The sequence below is a fragment of the Phalacrocorax aristotelis genome, chromosome 1 (assembly GCF_949628215.1).
Source record: "Phalacrocorax aristotelis chromosome 1, bGulAri2.1, whole genome shotgun sequence".
Taxonomy (NCBI): domain Eukaryota; kingdom Metazoa; phylum Chordata; class Aves; order Suliformes; family Phalacrocoracidae; genus Phalacrocorax; species Phalacrocorax aristotelis.
Genome location: NC_134276.1, coordinates 86,708,270 through 86,728,905, shown reverse-complemented (window position 1 = coordinate 86,728,905; position 20,636 = coordinate 86,708,270). Strand labels below are relative to the sequence as shown.

General features: G+C 40.9%; 1 protein-coding gene across 3 annotated transcripts in view; it reads left to right on the top strand.

The window, feature by feature from the left end:
• The window catches only part of SH3KBP1 (SH3 domain containing kinase binding protein 1), a 231,739-nt gene that overhangs the window by 17,977 nt on the left and 193,126 nt on the right, over window positions 1-20,636 (top strand). Inside the window, exon 2 of one of the 3 annotated variants that reach the window (XM_075096619.1) lies at window positions 10,617-10,748. The exons of 1 other annotated variant lie outside the window; for it this stretch is intronic. In XM_075096619.1, the coding sequence (XP_074952720.1) occupies window positions 10,707-10,748 (42 nt within the window). In that variant the 5' untranslated portion in view covers window positions 10,617-10,706. Of the gene's footprint in view, window positions 1-10,616; window positions 10,775-20,636 lie in introns of all 3 variants that reach the window. One more of the 3 variants, XM_075096609.1, reaches the window with a different exon arrangement.

Here is a 20,636-nt window from a genome sequence, read left to right as displayed (position 1 = left end):
AATTTTTTCTGCCACAGATACACTACAAAGCTAAGAGCTGAAGCTTTCTTAAAAATCCCTGTTGCAATCTAGTTGTCAACTGTAAAGTTAGTGGTTCATTATTATTTATTTAATTGGTTTTTGTGTGCATTTCAGAGGTAGCATGTGGCAATGGGCATTTCCATTTTGGTAGAGTGTTGCCTCAAAGGGTTATTCAGTGGCTCCTTCATCTAGAATTATAAAGTGTAATGACATTGAGAGAGTTGAGTCTTTACAAACTACAAATTATTTTGTTCTCTGGTAGAAGAGCCCCATATGAACTCTTCTTCCCAGATGCTAACAACCATTTAGTTATAATCATCATAGAGATGTTATAGCTGATGCCTACAATAGCTGTTATGGTTTTGGGTAGGAAGGACTTTTGATGCCCCAGAGGGGCATTCAGTGGTTATAGCAGTTCATCCCCCTTTCATCAGTGCTGTGCCATCTGTAATAAATACTGCCAGACCGTATATGAATCTGTCTTCCTGCTCCTCCCTCAAACACATTTGTACCACATGTGGTTGGCCTGCCAGCTGCTCAGTGTTCCTAGAGTCCAGAAAACAAAGGCCTTGTAGGTCACATTTGGTCTTCAGGCCTTCTGGCCCTCCAGGTCTAGGTTAAAAAACCAGTACTATTTAATGTAATGGGGTTTGGGGTTTTTTGGTGGTTTTTCTTCTTTCCTTTTTTCATTTGAGTTCAGAATGTAAGTCATGCTTTGTTTGGTCTACTAAAAGGTACTGATTTTTTCCCTCCCAGTGGCTCCTAATGTCATACTAAGAGTTTTATTGCGACCTGTTGTGTAGAAAAAAATACTAATTTTTTTAAAAGTATGTCCATAAGCACTAAAAGCCTGGTATGATCACCAGCTCATACCTAGGTCTCTCAAACAGAACAGCACTTCTCAAGTAAGACCTTGTCTAGCAAGTTTTGAGGCAGATGGACTTTGACCAGATTGCTAACCAGTTATAAAATGTACTTCTAATGAAAACGTCGATAAACTATCAAGTATTTGTTACCAAATGAATCTTTGTAACTGTTTCATAAGAGAAATGTGGTGTAACAGAAATACAGTGCATTCCAACTTCTCGATTAATAGGTTTGAAAATTTATCACTTTACTGTAGGTGGTAGAGAACATGAAGCCTACTGTAACCACTGAGATCTTCCTGTAGAGGCTTATGCAGAGCATGACATAAGAGTAGGCTTGTTGTGTGATGCCTGCTCATGCTGTTAGCCTTTGTTACTTCTGAACAGTTATCTTTATGCAAAAGAGAAAAGCCCTGTTGCACTCTTCTGAGGAAATGTAATTTGAGCTTTAATTTAAAGCTTCACTGTAGAATATTTGAAGGTAGTTTGTCTAGTTTCAGTTCTGTTTTTTTGGGTAAGCCAATGCAACAATGTGTGTTTATCACTGACATGAAGCTGAGTGACTAACAAAAGTGAAAACTTAAAACTTAGAGAAGCTCTTAAGTCTTTGACTGCCGTGTCTAACTGTATATACTAGTTTTATGATTTGTATTTGTGTGTGAAACCATGCTGCTGCAGAAGGTGGTGTTGCCATATGGGTGCTGTTACTTGGGTGGAATAGCGCCAAAGAGGTTAATAACATTTCCATTGTGCCTACACACTTCAGATGTCACCAGAAGCTGATTTAATAATGTAGGTTTTGTTGCACAGTAGCAAATCTCTGTTTCTTTTCTTGATTCATTTTTTGCTTGGAAAGACACTGTACAATAATTGAAAATAGCATAAACTGAGACACTTCCGTCTTCAAATACTGGTGGCCTATTCTGTCAGTTTTAAGAGATTAGATTTTACTTGTAATTTAAAATGTGGCAAGGAAACAAACTAATCAATAGGAAAAATGTAATTATCAACAAAATCATTTCATGTGTGTATGTAAGAGTAATTTGGGGAATGAAAGGTGGGAATAGTTAACGTTTTAATCAACAGGGTTTTTTCCAGATATGCTTATTTTAAATATAGCTGAGAGGTTACATTTCAATTCCTGATTCACAGCTATAACATCTTAAATTTTGTATTTTAAACCCAAACCACTAAGCACTGAATTAAAAAAAACTTTGTCCCTGACATTGCAGTAATGGGTTGTGTTGTGCCAGTCTCCAGCAGGGTTGGTAATAACTAGCTTTGATGCCATTTCATGAGATTTTTTGTTACAATTTGGATTGATGGTAAGATAAGGCTAGGAATAGCTGGGGAAGGTTTGACTTTCAGGCATCTTGGAGTGGAGTACAATATTTTGAAGAAAAATGCACCAAAAAGAAAAGCCAGATCTGTCTGCCCCAATTTTGCCATTTTATCGTGCTTTTGGCTTAAAAGGAATTTGGGTTTTGGCTGTTAATGTAACAAGCTGTTTACCTTGGCATAGCTGGGCCTAAGACCAGCCTTTGTTGGTTAACAAATAAAACGGGTTTGAGCTCGCTGTCCATGGAGTATTTTCTCACATCATAAATGATCGTGCAAACTGGGACACTGTTTTAGACCAGTTCCTGAGGAGAAATCTTTCAGGAGTGAGGTATTTTACAGATACGGAGCAAAACTCAAATTTTCTTCTTTCTTAGCATATCTGGATCAGTGTTTTCTCCGGTATCAATCGAGCTTCCAGGAAGACAAAAATTCACCCCAAAAGAAAAAGAAATATTAAGTTTGACTGGCAGAATGAAGTTTTCAAAACACAGTTTGAGAAAGTGGTGTGGTTTAGCATGCTTTAGAAAATGAGCTGGCCTTAAAAACTACAATTGCATGGTCCATAAATTATGAAGTGCTTTTAGGCTGTCATATGCTCTGCAAGCTTCAGTAGTGTGGTAAATGAGAATTTTGAGTGATCTCAGAAGTACCCTCCTGTCAGTTTGTCACAATCCGCACGTTTGTTAGGTGTGCTCTTATTCCCCTTTCCAAACTGTGCTCTTCATTTCCTTTGAAGAGTTTATAAACATCTTGATTGTGTGGTCCGTTTTTGGTGACTCATATGTCTCTGACAGCTTACACACACTTACATTGCAGTAATAAACTTTTCTGAGAGGAGACAGCTTTTAAAAATATTTATATGTGTTTTTTAATAAGTGGAAACTTTTATAGACAGAGAGGAGCCTGCACAGTAAAGGTTTTTTTTTGTTTGTTTAATTAAACTTCCAGTAAAACAAAAGTGGTTGAACAGCTGCAGCTGTCTGTATGCGAATTAGCGCAAGGCAGACAAGCTTCAGGAAGATAACTCTAGTGCCTGTAGCCTACCTGAGCAGCTATAGAGTCAACTCAACAGCCCTGTCCTACCTTTTGGTCTCTCTTCGTAAGAGAGAACATAATTAATAAGAAAACAAAACTGTCAAGAATCATGTCAGTTTTACAGCCTTCTTAGGGGAAAACTACAAGCACAGCAACAGGTACTAGAACTCTTTTAAAACATGGGACTTAGAGAGTGGGAGAGTTGTTTGTCTTTCTTCAGTATGTCTTGCTGCAGTGTGAATGCTGAGGAGTGTTAGCGTTTGAAGAATCAGTAGTTGGAGCCAGCCTGAAACCCCACTCCATTGCCATCTCCCCCTTACAGCTCTTTAACCACTTCCTCGTTGCTTAGCAAGAACTCAGAGCAAAGCAGTATGTAATTGCGTCCACAGCAAAAAAATGACAGTAGGATTTAAAAGCTTCCTAAGTAGGGAGGAGAAATGACTTAGCACATTCAAAAAGCAGTGTAAAAGCTGTGAGTCCTGAGAGCATGTGCATCCTAGTAGGCTGCCTAAAAATGAAGGATACAGGTCCTTGCCTTGCTCTCAAAAGATCTTTCCTGGTGCTCAGCCAAATTGGAAATAGGCTGCTAAATAGTCTGAATTTCACCTTTTTTGAGCCTGAGTGCTGTTGTGTTCTCTGGAGTTATACATTTTTATTGGTGTGAGACTTAAAGTAGTGTGTGTACCTAGGTGCTGCTGCCTGAATCCACTAGTCTTTGGAGACCTATTGTGCAAATACAACTTCTGAACCAACTTCACTGGTTTATGTGGGGTAAAGTATGCGTATGTCAATAATAACAATACTATTTTTAGGGACTTTAGTTCATATTTTAGAAATATGTCTTTTTTTTTTTATTTATTTTCTCTAACTGGAATAAATAGTACAAGTTCAACAGATTCTCTAGTTTGTGTAGCAGTTGGCACAGAACGGGTCCAGAAACTCTGCCAAAGGTGTTGTGGAGTGGCTCAGTAGTTGCAGGACACAGGGCAACTAAGTGGATTTAAAAATTAGTTGGACGGTTGAGCTCAAAGGGTTGGGCATTCCAGATCGCCTCCAAGTCCCTGAGGCTTCAAGAGCCCAAACATCCAACTGCCCTGAATGAAGGGCAGGCAGAGTCTGCCTCTTGGAGACCTCTAGAATGGCAAGTCTAGAAGCCTGAAGTTTCTAACTTCTGATACCAGGAGGAAGGCTGCTGCTCCACCTCAAGATCTGCAATTACAGGACAGATTCACTGCTCTTGTAGGTGATAAGGGTGCTCCACCCAGTGAAAAACTCAAGCTGGCCAAATCTGAGCACCAGGAGAAAGTGGCAAGTGATAATAGTAGGGAAATTCCCTGCTGGGGGGGGATGGAGACTCCCATCTGCTGACCTGGCCTGTCATCCAGGGACTCTTGTTGCTTGCCCCACGGTCTTAGATCTGGAATGCTGTGGAAAGACTGCCAAGGCTTGTCTGGCTCTATCCTCTGATTCTCCTGCATGTGGTCTTCAATGATGTTGCCAGGAGTGATCTGGAAAGTATCAGTTGTGACTATACAGCTCTGGAGTGACAGTCAAGGGCATGGGAGCATGGGTGGCTTTCTCATTGATCCTTTCAGTTAGAGGGCAGGGTGTGAGGAGGAGTGAACAGATCGTATAGCTCAGTGTCAGCAACAGAGTTTTAGTTTTTTGATCATGGGACCCACTTTGAGGATTGCTTGGAAAAGATGGGATCCACCTGGCTAAGTGGGGCAAAAGCATCTTTGCTAACAGGATGGCCAACCAGGTGAGGAGAGCTTTAAAATAGTAATGATGGGAGAGGATGACCAACAATCTTGAGAGGAAGTGGTAGGCAAACAAAGTATGTGGGGAGATGTAAAGAGTAAAAACCTTGTAAGCGACAAAATAGGACTGAAGGGGGTCCTTCCCAAGCATACCCATATAAACAAGGAAGTACCTTTCAGAATCACAGGGAACACTCTTCTCTTTCTGGGAAATCAGCATGGCTGGTTGGCTTTCTGAAATGTCTGTACTCTCATGCATACAGCATGGGGCTCAAAGAAAAAGTAATTACATGTCTGCATGCAGCTGCAGAGTTATGATTTCAGTGGGATCATGAAGATATGATGGGATAGCTCACATGACTGGAGTGCTGCAATAGATGGATACAGGTTCTTTGAGAAGGACAGTCTACGAAGGCAAGGGAGGGGAGTTACTCTTCATGCAGCAGAGCAGTTGAAATGCATGGAGCTTGGCTGTGGGACAGATGATGACCCACCTGTTTGTGGGTTAGGGTTAGAGGGCAGACCAATGTAGATGATGTTGTGGTGGGTGTCTCTACAAACCACCTAACCAGGAATAAGTAGTTGATGAGCCCTTCTTCAGACAGCTGGAAAAAGGCTCACATTGGCAGGACCCAGCCCTCATGGAGGATTTCAACCACCCTGATATCTACTGGAAGGATAGAGTAGCTTGTTTATATTCTGGCTGTGAGCAATCCAGGAGGCTTCTGGAGTATGTTGACTGTTGGATCTCATACTTGCAAACAAGAACTGTTTGGGGATCTGATGGTTGAGGGCAGCCTTGGCCGCACTCACCATGAGGTGATAGAGTTCATGATCCAGAGAGGAGGAGGGGAAAAAGCAGAATTGCAACCCTGGACGTGAAGAGGGAAGACTTTGCCATGTTTAGGGATCTGCCTGGAAGAATCCTACCAGAGGCAGTTGTGGAGAAAAGAGAAATCCAGTTGAGCTGGTTGGTTTTCAGGGATCTCTTCCTCCAAGTTCAGTAGTGGTCCATCCTGACAAGCAGGAAAACAAGAAGAGGTGATAGGATGTCTTCATGGATGAACAAGGGGCTCCTGACAAAAATCAAACATAAAGAGTACAGCAGGTGAAAGCAGGGACAAGTGACCTGAGGCGCTAGTACAGAGAATGTCTGTGTGTGCATGGATGGGGTTAGGAAAGGCAAAGCCCACCTGGAGTTGAATCTGGTGAGGGAAGTTGTTGTGGGTTAACCCCAGTGTGCAGCTCAGCACCACACAACTGCTCACTCTCTCCCCCCACAGAGGGATGGGGAAGCTAATTGAAGGGGTAGAAGCAAGAAAACTTGTGGGTTGAGATAAAGACAGTTTAAGAAGTAAAGCAAATGCCGCTCATGCAAGCAAAGCAAAATAAAGAATTAATTATCTACTTTCCATCAGCAGGCAGGTGTTCAGCCACCTTCAGGAAAACAGGGCTCCATTAAACATAACGGTGCCTTGGGAAGGCAAATGCCATAGCTCCAAATGTCCCCCCTTCCTCCTTCTTCCCACCAGCTTTTATTGCTGAGCATGATGTCATATGATATGGAATATCCCTTTGGTCAGTTGGGGTCACCTGTCCCAGCTGTGTCCCCTCCTGGCTTCTTGTGCACCCCCAGCCCACTCGCTGTCAGGGCAGTGTGAGAAAAAGAGAAGGCCTCAAGGCTGTGTAAGCATCCTTTAGCAATAGCTAAAACAGCTGAGTGTTATCAACGCTGTTTTGGTCACAAATCCAAAACACAGCACTATGCAAGCCGCTATGAAGAAAACTAAATCTATCCCAGTCAAAAGTAGTACAGATGAGAAAGACAAGAAAGACTTCTATTGGGTACATGAGGAGCAAGAGGAAGACTTGGAAAAGTGTGGGCCTGCTCCTGAATGGCAAGGTGGGCCTTGTCACAGTGGTACTTAATGCCTTATGCACCTCAGTCTTTAATAGTAATACTGGCCTTCAGCAATCTCAGGCCCCTGAAACCAGTGGGAAAGTACAGGGCAGGGTGGACCTAGCCTCAGTGGAGGAGAATCTGGTTAGGGAATATTTAAACAAACTGGACATGTGCAATGCCATGGCCCTGGTGGAGTATGTGCTGAGGGAACTAACTGATATTGGGTGGCCATGCTTGATAATCTTTGAAAGGTCATAGTGACTGGGAGAGGTTCCTTAAGACTGGTGGACAGCAAATACAACTCCTGCCTTCAGGAAGAGCAAGAAGCCTCCTTTTTGCGGAGAACTACAGGCTGGTCAGCCTCATGACCCCTTGGAAGGTGATGGAGCAAATAATCCTGGAAGCCATTTCCAAAGATATGAAGGAGAAGCAGCTGGTTGGGAGTAGTCAGCATGGATTTTTGAAGGCGTAGTCATGTCTAACTAATCGGCTAGTTTTCTACTGTGAGATCACTGACTCGGTGGAGGAGGGGAGTGCAGTGGGCACTGTTTACATTGGCTTCTGCAAAGCTTTTGACACTGTCTCCTGTATCATCCTCATTGACAAACGGATGAAGTGCAGAGCAGGTAAATGGGCAGTGAGGTGGACTGAAAACTGGCTGAAGTGCCAGGCTCGTAGGGTTGTGACCAGCAGCATGAGCTCTGGCTGAAGGCCAGTCACTGGCAACGTGCTGCAGGGGAGGATAATGGGGCTGATGCTGCTCAGCACCTTTACTGGTGACCTGGATGACAGGGCAGAGTGCACTCTCAGCAACTCTGCAGATGATGCAAAACCGAAGGAGTGTTTGACACACCAGAGGGTGGTGCTGCCATTCCTAGAGGCCTCAACAGGCTGGAGAAACGCACTGACAGTATCTTTGTGAACAAAGGGGAATGCCAAGCCCTGCCCCTGGAGAGGAATAACCCCAGGCACCAGTGGAGGCTGGGGCCGAGTGGCTGGAAAGCAGCTTTGGCGAGAAGGACCCAGGTATCCTGGTAGCGACACCAATTAGACCACGAGGCAGCAACGTGCGCTTGTGGCAAAGGCAGCTCCTAGGTTCCAGGGCTGCATTAGGCAGAGGATTGGCAGGAGGCAGGTGGAGAGGGGTGATCCTTGTCCTTGTCTGCTTTCTGGTGAGGCCCATTGGGAGTGCTGTGTCCGGTTCTGGGTTCTCCCGTACAAGAGAGAGATGGAGATACTGGAGCGAGTCCAGCGAAGGGCTATGAAGATGGTTGGGGAATTGGAGCACCTGACTTCTGAGGAGAGCCTGAGAGAGATGGGGCTGTTTAGTGGGGAGAAGGGAAGGCTCAGTGTGATTTTATTGATGTGGCTGAATACGTGACGTGGTGGAGTAAAGCAAGCATAGCCAGAGTCCTCTTGGCAGTAGATAGTGAAAGGAAGAAAGGCAATCGGCACGTACTGAAATGCAAGAAAATCCATCTAAGCATAAGAAATCCTTTTTAGCCTTAAGGGTGATTGAACAGTAGAATTTCCATCCTTAGAGCTATTCAAAACCTGGGTGCATAAGGCCCTGAGCAATCTGCGCTTCAGCTGTCTCTGCTTTGAATACGGGGGTTTGGTCTACAGAGGTGCTTTTCAACCCCAAATGTTGTATGATTTGGGTAGTGGTTAATGGGCTGTAGTCTGCTTGCTAGGTGATGATAATTGGAGTACTACCAGGGGCTGTTCTGGGACCTGTCCTGTTTAACGTCTTTATCAATTACTGGAGAAGGCAGTGGAGTGCACTCTCCTCAAGCCTGGTTGTTACAAAATTGGTGGAACAGTTAGTATGCTAAAACGTGGAGGAACCTGAGGCTAGAGGAACTCCAATTGTCTGGCTTGGGGAAGAGGAAACAAGAGATCCTAAGAGCAGCCTTACAATACATACAAGGAGGTTATCCAGAAGATGGAGCCAGGCTCTTCACAGCAGTGCATGGTGGGACAAGAAGACCACTGGATGTAAATTGGAACAAGAATTGTTCCAATGGACTGTAGAAAGAAAACTTTTCTCCCAGTCAAGCAGTGGAGCAGGTTGCCCTGTGTGCCTTACCTCTGTCCTTGGAGGTTTTCAAGACCCACGTGGACGAAGCCCTGAGCAACCTGGTTTGACCTCAGAGCTGGTCTTGTTTTGAACAGGAAGCTGAACTAGTGACCTGAGGTCCCTCCTGGGCTGAAGGACTCTGATTTTTCAGTTATGTTTCAGTGGCAAATTTTTCAAGTTTGCATGTCAGCTTGTAATGTGTGGTCCCATTCTTTCTCTTTTGCTGTTCATTATGTAGTTTAGCAGGCCTCTTGTGAACGGGTTTTTATAATGGTTTTGGGCTTCACAGAAGAAGCAATAGATTAATATTATCAGCCGTAGCCTTGTGTCTGGGATGTCTCTGGAAGTCAGAACACTCTTTTAGCTATGACTTGCAGGCTGTGGGGGAGGGAAGGAGATGTTCAGCATTGTGTTTGTGTGACATTTTGGGGGTGGAAAGGAATAACTCTGCTTTCTGTCAGCTTAATTCAGTTTAGTCCTCAGGGCTTCTGTTACTTAGGCAGAACGTTTTTACTGTCTGTGGTGTAATGGTTAGTTTTGCTTTGTGAGCTGTATTGCCTGTTTGCTGGCCTCATCTTGCACGTTTTACATAGCACGGTCATTTGTGCAGAAAGCAGATATCTATTGCTGGTTCTCATTTTGCTGTTTCAATGGTTGAAGTGCTCAGTGTTTGGTGGAACATCCTGGGGCATGGTTTTCTGCTGAAGAAAACAGCAGTAAGGCTTTACAAATATGACTATCCTTGACCTTGCCAATCTGGCCCCTCCTAGTAGATATTTGGTGAACCAGTAAATATAACTATGGCTTACAGATGCTCCAGGTCTATTATTTTTGATTCTCCAAAGGTTTTTTTGCTGTCTTTATGACTTCCTTAATTCTCTACAGGAACTTTGCTTTGTTTATAGTTTCAAGGGATGGGGAATCTTCCCAGGAGAAGACAAAGACACACCATATAATGGTAGCAAGCTTATAACACACCTCTGTTTGATAGCAGGCATTCAGAGCAACAGGAGTATTTAATCTTCAGATCCTTCGATGCATAATCACGAGTAAAGTAAATTTTTCTGCCTTTGAAACCCTGCAAAAGCATGTTCATGCAGTAAAGCTCTGCATTTCTGTATAAACAACAGTGAAACTCAGCATGATGCAAAAATTCTTGTTAAATACTAGGTTAAGAGTGATGTATTTAGCAAAGCAAGCACAGTGGCTTGGGATGCTTATGGATTTGAGAACCTTTCCAGAAATAAAAAGCTTCAGAAGTCCCATGAAGAAAAGCTAAAATGTTGTCCAAGAAATAAAAAAAACCTTTGTAATGCTGCCTGAGTAGATACTGCTGAAGGATCACAAATTAATTTGCTTTAAACAGTAAAGAAAAATGCATGCCATTTGTTGCCTTAACGATGATGGGCATTCCTGTGCTTTGTTTTTTTTGTTGTAGCATTTACCCAAAAAACGTTACCATTACATGTTGCTTATTTGATGTGCTCTCTTGGTTAAGCTGAATATACTACTTTTGCTGAGAATATATAATTGGATTGGTGTTTTCTTATTCAAAGGCATGGAAACTTAAACATCGTCAATAATTATGAATATATGTGTTTCTCTTTTAGTGGAGGCGATAGTGGAGTTTGACTACAAAGCTCAACATGATGATGAGCTGACGATTACTGTAGGTGACATAATCACCAATATCAAGAAAGATGATGGAGGCTGGTGGGAAGGACAGCTTAAAGGCAGAAGAGGTTTGTTCCCTGACAACTTTGTAAGAGTGAGTACAAAGTGGAACTGTTCTTGTCTTGTGTGTATACGTTTTGTGTACTGTGCTGTTTAGGCCTAATATCAGCCTTATATATATTATATCATAATATTTCTTATATCCAAATCCATAATATATTGCAATACAATGTTCTGTTGAGGCTATGTTACAAAGAAAAGATTACTTTCTTTGCAAAGACAATGTATTTTTGATATCCTGAAAATAAAAGTAGCTACCCCTACATTTCTCTGCCGTTCAGCGATTGTTTGCGGTCTGGGAACAAAGTGCTTATTCTAGAACAACTTATATGTCATGGTATTTGCAATATTTTCTCTCCTCTGTAACTGCTACTTTTTTTCCAGAAAGCTTTCTTAGGTTTTATGGAAGTTTTTTGAAAATATTTATTCCTAGGTAAAATAGTTGAGGATAATTAAAGTGGATTTCTCCAAACAGTTGACTATAAAAACTTTTTAAAAATTCCTTTGTATTTCATGTACTATACCAAATAACTTGCAGTAATACTGGTTTTAGGAAAGCCATTCAAAGTTTTAGAAATATATACCCTTTTTACTGGACATCTGTGTGTGCGTGCCTATGTCTGTACATATGAGACTAGCTGTCAGTACCTCTGGGCCTCCTTGATTTGTCATTGCGGACCTAGGCTGTTAGTTTCTATAAACCTCCATAAACCTGGCTCTCCAATATGGAAAAGAGAGCAAGAACTGCAATAAATTACATAAACAGGTTTTATGTTAATCTGGGCTTCCCCCTTTCCAAGGATTTATATCCTTGATATACTTATGTATCTTTTTCTTCTTCTGTGTGAGCCTGTTGTATGTTTATACGTATGCACATAATGAAGTAATTTCATTTTGCTTCGGCAACACTGCATATGTCGAGGTAATTTGGGGAAGCGGTTTGGCGGCACACTTACCGAGCCCATAGTGGTGTGGGGGTACACACAGGAGCCTCAGGTGTTCTTGTGGGGACAAACATACTCGTGTCCTAATCCTTGTTGTTGCTATTGCCAAGAAGAAATGAGGTGAAAGGGATTGGAAGAGGAAGATTGATACCCTGTTTCTTGTTAACCTCTGAAAATCCACACTTTGGGGTAGGGGGAAGAAAATATTTTGGGACTTGTGTATTGATAATATTTTTCTGCTTGAACTCTGATAAACTGTGAAGTTCTGTGGGACAAAAGCAGACTTCCTCTTAAGCTTTCTTCACGCTGATATTTGAAATCTGCTACTGATTTTAGGAGGTGTTGGATTTGGTGTCCTAAATAAATGTGGCCTATGAATTTATGTTACGAAAACATCATAATCTAAGTATGAAGGTTTGCAAGTTCTTCCCCTTAGTACCTGATTTTTAAGGCCCCTTCTTTCCAAAATGACTTCAAACTGTGGCATCCTGTCATATAATTGGAAAATAAATAGCTTTTTGTCTATAGAAAGTTCTAAAACAACAATAAATGTTCTGGATTTTGTGTATTCATAAAATACCACTACCTGCTCTTTGCTCCCCCCCCCCTTTTTTTTTCTTTTTAAATCAGCATCTAAGGCTGTTTTCTAAAGAACTAAAAACCTCATTAAATTCTTCCTCATTCTCAGCTTGAATGCAAAGTCAAGTGTGTTTTTCATAGTTGAGCATTCCCTCTCTAAATTAGGTCACATGGCATAAAAGATACAAACTTCCTAAAAGAATAGTTAGTTTGTGATTATCTTGAGTGAAAACCTTTATTTTTCTTCAGTTTTTCTTGTGTAAATCCCCTTGTATCTGGAGAGCTATAGCCAAACCTAACAGCAGTCCCGTTAGAAAGCTTGTTGAGCGTAATCATTCCATCCACTAAGTAATTGTAAACTTTCTCTTTCAGTTATGGAATTAAACTCTTGAGGTACTTGCATTCTATCTTTAAATGGAAGGAATAATTTCTCATGGAAGATAGCTTTTCCTTCCTGTGATTTGATTTCCTTTTGAAAAAATTCATTACTGTTGGGTTTTGCAAAAATTGAATGTTTGGGCTGAATTGAAACCACTGAATTAACATAGCAAAGAGGCCTGAGCGGTCTTGATTAGCAGGTGTGCATAGATTCTGGAAGTGCAGTTTGAAGAGAAAAGAGTTTGGAAGAAAAGATGTACAAATCAGAAATGAAAAAATTAGGGAAATGCAGTATATTGGAATGTTTTTGAAAAGACATTAATACAAAGTGTCACTTAAGAAAATAAAAAAAATGTTTTTCAAGGGAGTTCTAGGTTGTGATGTGGAAAAGACATTTGGAGTTCCCTGTAGCAAAACTGGTTTTAAATTTCACAGAATAAATGCAGTTTAGGAGACCATTGAAGAGGAGTTGGCTGAAGACAGATGTGAGAAAGACAGAGGAAAGGGGAGGTCACAATGATATGTATGCAATACATGTGCAGTTATTTTTTTCAGGGGACTTTCACTGTGAAGTTGTATCAGAGGTGCTTCCTGCTCTTGAATCTGCAAAACAACTGCTCTGGGTTTTATATATTTTTATACATACAAACACGAAAAAGCACAGATTCATACCCTTCTTACGCTCTGCAGTTCAATATGCAAGGTGTAACAGAAAAGGTATTTGAAATTTCTTTTCTCTTTCTGTTTTCACTGCCTATTAGTCTGCATCTAACTTGGAAGATCTTAGTGGGAGAAGTTTGTCTAAATGTGAGAAAATTCTTTGGTCCCTCTTTTAAAATCTAATTTACCTCTGTCAGCCTTTGTAGATATCTACTTTTGTTAGAGATAGTGATGCTGAATTTAGTGTAAGAAATGTATGAAATGCATATTTGGTTGTCATTTTTCTGTTTTCTTTCAATTTTTCAGGTAGAGAAATAGAAATATGAGTGGAGAATTACATATTGTTCCTGGTTGTCTGTTTTACTCCTCAGTTATGCAGTTGAAAAAGAAGAGGTAGCAGGTGTGATTGCAGTGTAGTTCATTTGCATGGTATATAAAGTTAGTCTTTGATATCTTTCTAGCTTGAAAACATAAACCTGAAATCCAAATTCCTTACTTCTATAATCAGGAAAAAAAGGAAGTGTGGATGATGTGTAGTATATTAGGGGCTTTTTAAAATGCCATTAGGAGACAGACAGGAGGCTTTTGAGTTTGGTTTTTTTTTTCTGGTCTTATTTTAACAAATTCCTTGTCTAACCATGCTCTGCAGTGTAAAACTTTGTAAGTGTGACAGCATCTGAGACAGTTAGATTTTGCTGATAGCAGATGAAGATGTAGAAAGCAGGAAACTGTGGTGCAGAGCCATGCTTGCCGGTTTTAATTTACGAACCCAATTCTATGTGGGATTGGGTAGTGTTATACTGGTAAACTGTATGTGCTGCATGTGACAACCTTCAGGCTTGTCAGTACTCCAGAGGACTTGCCAATATTGCTAGCAGAATTGGGGAGGTAAATTTCTTTTAAAATTAGCAAGAAGTGTGGTGGTGTAGTGTATAGCTTGGGTTTTAGAATCAATGAAACAGGACAGAGGGGGTTTGTGTAACTCAGGTCAGAACAGCAACCTGGATTTCTTGTTGCATAAGCAGAACACAATCTTTAAATAGAGCAAATTAGTTGTAGCATGTCAGGGATGTTTATGTTGAATCATACATACATGGTGGAGATCCTTATCTGTTGCTTGTGATTTAATTTTCTGCTCCGTAGGTTTTGTTTCATTGGGTTTAATCTTTACAACCAGTCAGAGGCTGCAGGGAATCATGAGTGAAGCCGAGACCCTTGTGCTTGCTACGCACCTCATATTCCCCTACCCGTTCCTTTTAGTGCTGCCCTAAAACCTATCATAAGACTGGGCCTGTGCACATGCAGGGGCTCTTTACAGCTGTAGTTTGGCTCCTGGGAGGGAAAAGAGAATATTCCCCATGTCCTGGAATACTCTGGTTCCTGAAGTGCTTTTTGCTTCCCCAGCCCTCTGGCTGCTGCTTGGTACCCATCAGGTTGGAGAACTGACCAACTCCTGTTGTCCCTTCCTCCTGCTTTGCCACTGCATGCTCCGATACTGCTGTGCCCACCTTTTGCTTCGGTCTTGTAGGTTCATATTGCCTTCACTGCTCTCCTAAGTACCCTGAAAACTATTAATTAAGTGATGCCTGGGTCAGCTTTGCCTAAGCAGCCACTTCTCAAAGTTGTGGCATCTGATGAGGCACCGAGGTTGTATGAAAACTAGGGAAAGCAGTGTTATTTCTGTCTGTACCTGAAAAGATAACTTGCTTTACGGGTCAGTGAATCATTACAGGCTTTTCTTTTTCTCTTGGCAGGTATTTGCAATTCAATTACTGAGCTTTTTTGTTGAAAATCTTCCTAGAATACTGTCTACATATCTGTTCTTAGGAAATGTTTTAGATTGTGGCATGCTAACTGTTATGTTGCCTTGGGAATGACAGCCAGGAGTACTAGTTTCTTATTTCAAGTCCTGGGTATGACCATTAAAGTTGTTACCCTTATGGTGAAATACAAGAGAATACAGTTGGTGAAAGAAACTTTCAGATGGGTTCTATCATCTGAAAATGTTGTCTTTGAGCTTTTGTTTCTGTCAACAGCAATGAAGATTTGTGGGGAGAAACATAGCACACTGGTGCGTTGTTATTTATTATTGCTGCTATTACTCTTACAATGATGAAAGCAAAACTAGTAAAAGAAGTCTTTCTCCCTCTCCCAGCCCATCTCCCCACCAAAGACAGATCCACCAAGGTGGTCTTATACCAGTCAATAGTCTCTGACTTGGCAGTGTTTGCTCTTCAAAGGGAATTCAGCACAGAACAGCAGCAGCACTCTGGGCCATCCTGGATGCCCAGGGCATGATTACAAATAATGTCATGCCTCAACCTGTTTGTCTTGCTTCAGAGGAGGTGGGGGGAGCTCCCAGTGAGGCAGTTGCCCTGGGTGGTTGGCCTGGAAGTGATGTTAGACTCCCTGGCAGCTACAGAGGCTTTTTCCCATTCCCTGTCACAGGGAACTGGTGATATTCTCAGACTGAATGGGAAGGGTGCCGTGCTCATTGCAGTCAGCAGAATGGATCCTGTATGTTTGTCATGGGGGCAGGTGTGGTGTTGGCTGTCCTGTGGTGATCAGTTTGTTGGATATGTTTTGATGCCAGGCTTTGAGGGGAGGATTACTTGGGGAGGGGTGGGGAACAGAGAGGAAAGAAGGGTTGCTGTTTGGGGCTGTCAGTTGTTGGATGAACTATGCAAAAGTGAGAGGGCTTAAAATGCATGTGGTGGTCATGCAGTGGACACATGGTAATGTGAAGCTTCAGTGTTAAGGTTTTTATTAGCTTGTAGTGACTTGTACTTTATATTGCAACAAGTTATTAGTAAAATGTAACCTGCTGAAAAGGCAGTGGCTTAATTGTAATTATATGTTGATAGAACTGGTGAAAATTTGAGTTTGAAAAGAAAATGTATTGCTTTTCGTTCTTTAATATGCATTGTAAGTGCTGATGTTTAATTTAAAAAAAATCTTATTTAAATACAGAGACTATTGCTTCACTGATAAGGTTCGGTATAGGTACTATAAATTTATATACTAAGGAGACTTAACTATTTCCTCGTTTTGCTCAGGTTTGTCGTTTGTATTCTTAAGAAAATCTCAGTAAGAGTGTGTTCATTTAAAATACACTGTTGTTTAAATTGTAGATTTTTAAAAAATGATAATTTGATGCTGAAATGGAAACTAAACACTTCTTCCCCCACCCCGCCCCACCCCGCCCCCGCTTCCTGAGGCTCCAAGCCATGAGGAGGAGGAGAACCTAATCAGAGATTGAAAGAAGGACTGAACATGCTATCTAGAAGTTATATTTTCAAAGATACAACTTCTTTGGGGCTGTAATATCATAATTCTTTAAAACAGCTTCAATTTCTTCAGAACTTGTTTATGTCTTGTTATTTGGAAATGTGTGTTACACAGGGAAGTCAATGTGGTTTTGGCAATAGCCTCTTAATGTAGTTTCTAAAAGGATTTATAGAATTGGGAGGATGAAACGGTTGACAGCGTTTCTGCAACGTAGTCCTGAAAGGTTGGGAGGCAAAGAGAAGGTGTCCAGGTGTTCTGACCTCATACTTTCTCTTTCCTGAAGTCAGTTTCTTTCCCCCGCGCCCCTTCCCCGGCAACTTTCCAAGCTCTAGATGTTTTTGTTTTCTCTCTAGCTTGTTTATGTGTGGGTGCATATGTTAGTAATCCATGTATTTAGATCTGATTAATTTTTACACTTGTTCTGGCAATTGTTTTGCTGGAGCAGGCTGCTGTGAGAAACTGTAGGTAAAATCTGTAGAGATGCTTAGCAGCATTTGCATTCAAATGTCTTGCAAAATGTACTTCTACAGGTTTGGATTTACAGAGAGTACATCCGTGTATCTGCTTTTTCTTGACAGGACAAAAAACCTCGCTAGAATTCTTAGAACACAGTAACAGAAAATGCAAGCCCCTAGAAACTGAACTGCAGTTCAGTCCTGCTGCTGTTTGAAGCTAGTGTGAGAATACTTGTTGATAACTCCACCTTTCTTGCAATTTAATTGCACAGGCCTGAGATGGTTTCCCTCAACTTTAGGAAACATTTGATTTTGATGTTTTTAATGTTTGTTTTCAAAAAAGGATATAAGAGAAACAGTATTCTGGATGCCTGTGGTGTAAGTACAGCATTTAGTAATTGTAATTGTGAAGGGTTGTGCTTGCATTCAAGCTTAGTATGCCAGCTATTCCATTTACTCCATTAGAATGATCCAGCCTGTATCCAGACTAAATCTACTGATTGTCTTTCAGTTTGTATTACTTAAATGTTAAGTAACGTTAACAGTAAGAATGCGGATGAGAGCAAGAGGGACATGTGGGAAAAGGAAAGCTATCAGGAATTGTAAGACTAGCTGTTCTAACTGCTGCTGTCATGACTTAATGAGACTGCTTACTTTTGAATGTTCCTGTCCTGATCAAATACTGTAATTTATTAACAGTAGGTATATGTGCGTATGTGGAGGGGGTTATTTGGTGGTGTTGATTTTTTTATTTGTTTGGGTTTTCTTCACTGTTTTGGGGTTTTACTTCTATGTAAAGTACTTTTTTAATTTGAAGTATCATGTGTAGACCGCTTAACAGCTTTCATGCTTTTATAAAGTGCATATCAACTGGAATGGCAAACTATTTGCGTTATTTGCTATTAGAAGTGGTTTTTAACTAATGAGATATCTTTTGTATTCAGTGTCTGTAAGTGCTGCAGTTCCATCCTAGAATCTTTTGGGAGCTATTTGGGAAACTGATGGTGGAGACAGGGTCCTTAGAGGGTCCCCCATTTCCTGCCATCACCTAATTATTTACTCCACTAGAATTTCACTGGCACTGTTAGTAAAATCATAATATGACAAAGTATATTAGAGCAGTTCAGAATTATGATCAGCACATGTTGTTCTCTTCAGAGTTGGAACAAGATGAGTATATGCGAGTTTCTTAATCCTCATTTTTTGGCTCTTTTACAGCCATATGAAATATATTATTGTTTATACAGAGGCACTGGTAGCCATTCAGTTACCCTTGGAAAAGGCAAAGGTGCAAGTAAACTACCATTGTGTAACAATGAGTTATTTACTTTGACTTCAGACTTCTTAGGTGATGGATACTTAAGAGCTGATAGTTGTGACGGGAGGTGGTGAGGGATGGAAGGGAATAAACAAGCAGAGCATACATTTTTAAAAGTGACGTTGGTGCCTCCCACCCAGGGAGAAGGAACAAGGCAAACCTGTCGTATCTACAGAAGGTGGTAATGACTTCTGCTTTTACTGATTTTTTTTTTTTTTTTTTTAAACTGGGAATATTGAGAGAAATAAATGCATCACAAGTCATTCAGGACTGTGCAAGGTGTTGAGTACATGTATCTGCTGCTTCACAAAACCGTGATCTCTCAATTTCCCACTGCATGGGGACTCACTGCACCCTTTGAAAGATTAATTTAGTACTCATTCTTCCAGAGAATATAGACCAGTATTATCAAAAACCCTGATTAAAACCACCATTCCAACAGAAACTGTCTCTAAAACAGAAACTTCTTTCATAGCTTGCATGATTGCTTATGGTTACAAGTTATTTCCATTATTTTGGCCGGTTCACAATAAGCAGCTTCACTAAACCTTGGTTTCCCTTTTAGACATGCTTAGGTGAGTTTAAGCAGTCTGACTTACCTGTCAGTATTTACTTATTAATTGAAAACACAAACCAAATTAAACTCCTTTTTATCCTTTTGGCTGCAAATAATTCTTCTAAGATGACCTGAGTTATTCTGCATCCTGGGTTGAATTAGAGAAATACAGATGGCAAAACACCGGTAATTCAGAACTGCCATGTTAAGGTACTGTTGCGTGTGTACAAAAGGGCATACACTCAGTTGTTTTCCTCTGTTCCCACACAGCTTCTTCATTTTGTGACCTTCAGTCAATTCATGATGCTCTGTGGTGTACTTTTATCTATTTACCTTCCTTTGACTCTGTGGGATCTGTACTTTCAAACTGAAAGCATCTGAAGGTCTATGGTTGTGAATTTGAGTTTATCAGTTTTTGTGAACAGATTGTTACAAATAATGACGGTTAACTCAAAACCAAAACCTGGTTTGTTACTGATGTTTTGTAAATGCACAGAATGCTAAAGCTAAACTAAAGTCCTAGAAGGAGTTAGGATTCGTGTTAGCTTGCTGTGAGATATCGCCAGCATTTTCCCCTGCTGAAGGAAAGATCATATGTAATTTGAAACCTCCTTAACTGAACAGATGAAGGCAGATTCTTTAAAAAAGTATTGTACAGAAATAAATTCCCAATAAAAGTACTTTACTGAAGTTGATGGAGTGACTAGGAGGATACAACTGCTTACGTGCACCAATTGTTGCAGGACTGAGCGCTGCATTTCATAGTCCTTAATTGCTCTGCAGTTCTGTGTAGAAGACTTACCAATTTCTGTGTTGTCAGCCCACATGTTTTTAGTGGGTCATTTGAACTTGTGTAGCCTTTCAGACAGTATGAAAATTTTTTGGAGAATCTGGGCAAACTGTCTGGTGGACATCAGAGGAAAATCTTGAGTAAGTGGAGGAAGAGGAATGCCTCATTAAACTGTAAAATAAAAGCTCATTTTAAAAAATATAGTCCCTTTTAAAATGTTTTCAGAAATAGAAGTATGTGCATGTAGCAGGCATGCATAAGGTATGTGTGTGGTATGCAGAAATGGACATCAGGTCTAAAACCAGAACATACAAGTCAATGTATCGGAAATTATTTCTAAAGGGACTTTTATTTTACAAAATAGAAAGAAAGGAAATGTATTCTCTGGTCTCATTCATTAATTCAACCTTTTTTCTTCCACTAAGCCATTGTATAAGGCTGATCTTTTATATCTGAAAGAGAGTTTTTACAGGAAAAGTAGAATGTGTGTTGCTCACCCTTCTGAACCTTGGTGACACTTGCAGTGATGCTCTGTAATATTGACCCCATTTCTTTGTGCTGGGATTTTCACCTTTTCATTGTTTCCCTAGTGAGTATTCAGATATTTAGAAAAGGGTGATTTTTGTTTGGTCTCTTTAGAGTGAATATACTCTCCTCCCCAGCAGTTTTTCCTGAGATTCGTGTGTGTTTCCATTAGAAGCTGCCCTTCTTTTCCTCCTCCCCCACCTGGCAACTTCTGTGTGGGTTTTATTTTCTCATGAAGCTGAAACTGGGTGTACAAGTTACAGTGTTGAAGAACTCCTTCAGGGCATCCTTGCTCATGCCTGGAGTAACTTTTAATGTGTTGGTAACCTGCCTCTCCAGTCTCTGTGCCATGCCCTCTGCTGTCAGATTGCAGCTCCATGACACTAAGCACTACAAAGAATGA